Source organism: Nicotiana tabacum, chromosome 5, assembly GCF_000715075.1.
Source record: "Nicotiana tabacum cultivar K326 chromosome 5, ASM71507v2, whole genome shotgun sequence".
Classification (NCBI taxonomy): domain Eukaryota; kingdom Viridiplantae; phylum Streptophyta; class Magnoliopsida; order Solanales; family Solanaceae; genus Nicotiana; species Nicotiana tabacum.
The window spans coordinates 18,968,302-18,971,900 of NC_134084.1; the positions used below are offsets into that span (position 1 = coordinate 18,968,302).

The following is a 3,599-nucleotide window of genomic DNA, read 5'->3' on the forward strand; positions in this document are numbered from 1 at the left end:
TCCCGGTAAACAGTTAGCATTTTCAGTATTATTTAGAGGCTTTGTAGACTATAACCCAATCAGTCAGATATTAGCAGGCTTTCAGGTGTTAGCCTTGTCGGCTACTTGTTTATACTTGCAGACCTTTTAGTATTTTCCGCATCTATGATATTTCAGTCAGACTCCTTAGTAGATTATCATGTTTTATATTTACCTCTAGCTCATAGTTATACCATATGTTGATTCAGCCATACAGTTGGTTCGCTCGGTCATATGCAGTTAGGCACCGAGTGTCGTATTATGCACAGACCATGGTTCAAGGCGTGACAAAACTTGGTATCAGAGCCCTAGGTTCAAGAGTCCTAGGGAGTCTATGAAGCCGTGTCCAGTGGGGTCTCTTTTTTGTGTGTGTGCGTGCCACACATGTAAATAGTTGACCACCAAGACATCTAGGATTGTTCCATTTCTTTCATACTCTAGATCGTGTAGTTAGAGCTATGTTTTCAGGAACTGTGCGAATTGCGTATTTCAGAAAAATGCCTGCGAAAAGAAAGTACACCAAGAGGGCCATAGCTACTAGCCAGGGGGCCACAACTAATGCTGCTCAGGAGGAGGACACTCCAGCCTAGGGGGTTGCACTAGGCTCAGTGCCCAGTGCTTCAGACATGGCTGTCAGGGGAGTTATCCAGTTGCTCACCCAGATTGTTGCTACTCAGGTTCAAAGGCAGGGAACAAGCGATGTTCATGAGATGGTTAGTTCCAGGTCTAGGGAATTCGTCAACATGAAACCTCCCATCTTCACAGGGTCTAAAAAGGATGAGGATCCACAAAACTTCATTGATGAGGTTTGGAAGATATTTTGAGTAATGCATGCTACAGACACTGAGGCAACAGAGCTTGCTGCGTACCAGTTGATGGATGTTGCCAACACTTGGTATGAAACATGGGAAGAGTCCCGAGGGGAGGATGCGGATCCTGTAACTTGGAAGGAGTTTGCAGATGCGTTCCTTAATCACTTTCTACCCATTGAGGTCTTGGAAGCTAAGGCTTTGGAGTTTGAGAGTCTCAGACAGAATGATATGAGTGTGAATGAGTACTACCTCAAATTCGTCTCTCTGGCCAAGTATGCTCCGGATATGGTAAGTGATTTGAGGGCCAGAGTTAGGCAGTTTGTGTTGGGGATTTCAGATGATTTGTTTGCTGATGCTAATATAGCTGCTCAGAAAAATGACATCACCATCACTAAGATGGTTACCTTTGTTCAAGGGAACGAAGACAGGTTGAAGGAAGAAGAGCGGCTACGGAAAGAGAAGGACAGGGAATTCAGCAAAAGAGCTAAGTCTGCAGGAAATTTCAGCCATGGGGGTTCTCAAGTAGGAGGCAATCGCCAGTTTTTCAAGAAATCAAAATCAGGACCTACTCCATCTTCAGCTAGTGCACCGGTTCAGAGGTCAAAGTTTAACAAGAAAAACCAGAATTTTAGAACAGCAGACTCACAGTCACAGGCTAGTGTGGGCTACAGAGTCCCTGGTTACCCTATTTGCAACACGGGTGGTAAGAGGCACCCGGGGTTATGTCATTTGGGCACAAATGGTTGCTTTGGGTGCGGTCAGGAGGGCCACTTCTTGAGGGATTGTCCATCGGCAAAGCAGAACAATGGAGGAAATGTAGCTCAGTCTACTAATTCAGCAACCCATCATAACTCTCAGGCCCAGTAAGGGCGCGGTACAGCAAAGTCTAATAATGCAGGCGGTGGTCGAAACCGCTTGTATGCACTGGCAGATTGTCAAGATACAGAGGCTTGTGAAGATGTTGTCACAGGTATGCTAACAATATTCACTTTTGATGTCTATGCTCTTATAGATCCGGGGTCCACCCTATCTTATGTAACCCCATATATTGCTAAGAAATTTGGTATAGAACCAGAAAGGTTGTGTGAACCCTTTGAAGTGTCCACTCCAGTTGGAGAATCAGTTATAGCACGGTGTATCTATAGGGGATGTCCAGTCAAAACGCATCATCATCTTACTGCAGCAGACTTAGTAGAATTGGAGATTGTAGACTTTGATTTGATCATGGGCATGGATTGGTTAGAGTCATGTTATGCCACAGTAGGTTGTAGAACCAAAATAGTAAGTTTTGAATTTCCTGGTGAACTAGTCTTGGAATGGAAGGGTGACGTAATAACACCTAGGGGTAGGTTTATTTCCTATCTTAAAGCCAGAAAGATGATCTCCAAGGGATATATCTATCACCTGGTTCGAGTTAAAGATGTAGATGCTCAAATCCCCACTCTCCAATCGGTACCAATTGTAAATGAATTTCCAGAAGTGTTTCCCGAAGATCTCCCTGGAATCCCTCCCGATAGAGAGATTAACTTTGGAATTGATCTACTTCCAGGCACTAAGCCGATATCTATTCCGCCTTATAGAATGGCTCCAACAGAGTTGAAAGAGTTAAAAGTCTAGTTGAAAGAACTTCTAGATAAGGGATTTATAAGTCCAAGTGTCTCACCTTGGGGCGCACCGGTCTTGTTTGTCCGAAAGAAGGATGGGTCTTTGCGTATGTGCATCGACTATCGTCAGTTGAATAAAGTCACCATCAAGATCAAGTACCCTCATCCCAAAATAGATGATTTATTTGATCAACTTCAGGGTGCCCAGTGTTTTTCCAAGATTGACCTCAGATCGGGATACCATCAGTTGAAGGTTAGGGAAGTTGATATTCCAAAAACAGCTTCAAGGACTCGATATGGGCATTTCGAATTTTTGACAATGTCATTCCGTTTAACGAATGCACCAGCAGATTTCATGGACCTTATGAATAGGGTCTTCAAGCCTTATCTTGATTTGTTTGTTATCGTGTTTATTGATGACATCTTGATTTATTCCCGTAGCGAGACTAACCATGCAGAACATCTCAGAATTGTGTTGCAGACACTGCAGGATCACAAGCTATATGCAAAATTTTTTAAGTGTGAATTTTGGTTGAAATCAGTAGCGTTCTTGGGCCATGTCATCTCCGGGAAAGGCGTGAAGGTGGACTTCCAAAAAATAGAGGCAGTGAAGAATTGGCCTAGACCCACCTCAGTGTCCGATATAAGAAGTTTCTTGGGTCTATCTGGCTATTATAGGCGGTTCGTAGAGGGATTTTCTTCTATCTCGTCCCCTTTGAATAGATTAACTCAGAAGAAAGTCAAGTTTCAATGATCGGACGCGTGCAAGAAAATTTTTGAGGAGTTAAAGAAGAGATTGACTTCAGCTCCAGTCCTGACACTACTGGAAGGAACCGAAGGGTTCGTTGTTTATTTTGATGCTTCAGGGATTGGTCTTGGGTGTGTATTAATGCAGCACTGTAAAGTCATAGCCTATGCATCGAGACAACTCAAGGCTCACGAGAAGAATTATCCGACTCATGATCTTGAATTAGCAGTTGTGGTGTTTGCGCTTAAGATCTGGTGCCATTATATGTATAGGGTACATGTTGACATTTTTCCATATTACAAGAGCCTCCTGTACATCTTCAAGCAAAGAGAATTAAATCTACGTCAGAGAAGGTGGCTCGAATTACTTAAGGATTATGATGTTGATATCCTCTATCATCCGGGGAAAGCAAATGTT

The 3,599-nt window shown here is 43.3% G+C and overlaps 1 protein-coding gene across 1 annotated transcript; it reads left to right on the forward strand.

Moving 5' to 3' along the window:
* Positions 1–845: 845 nt before the first annotated feature.
* On the forward strand, positions 846–2,447 carry LOC142180710 (uncharacterized). The gene is made up of 3 exons (XM_075252769.1): positions 846–1,533; positions 1,729–1,800; positions 1,843–2,447. The coding sequence occupies exons 1-3, from the start codon at positions 846–848 to the stop codon at positions 2,445–2,447; spliced, it is 1,365 nt and encodes a 454-aa protein (XP_075108870.1).
* The last annotated feature ends 1,152 nt before the right edge of the window (positions 2,448–3,599 follow it).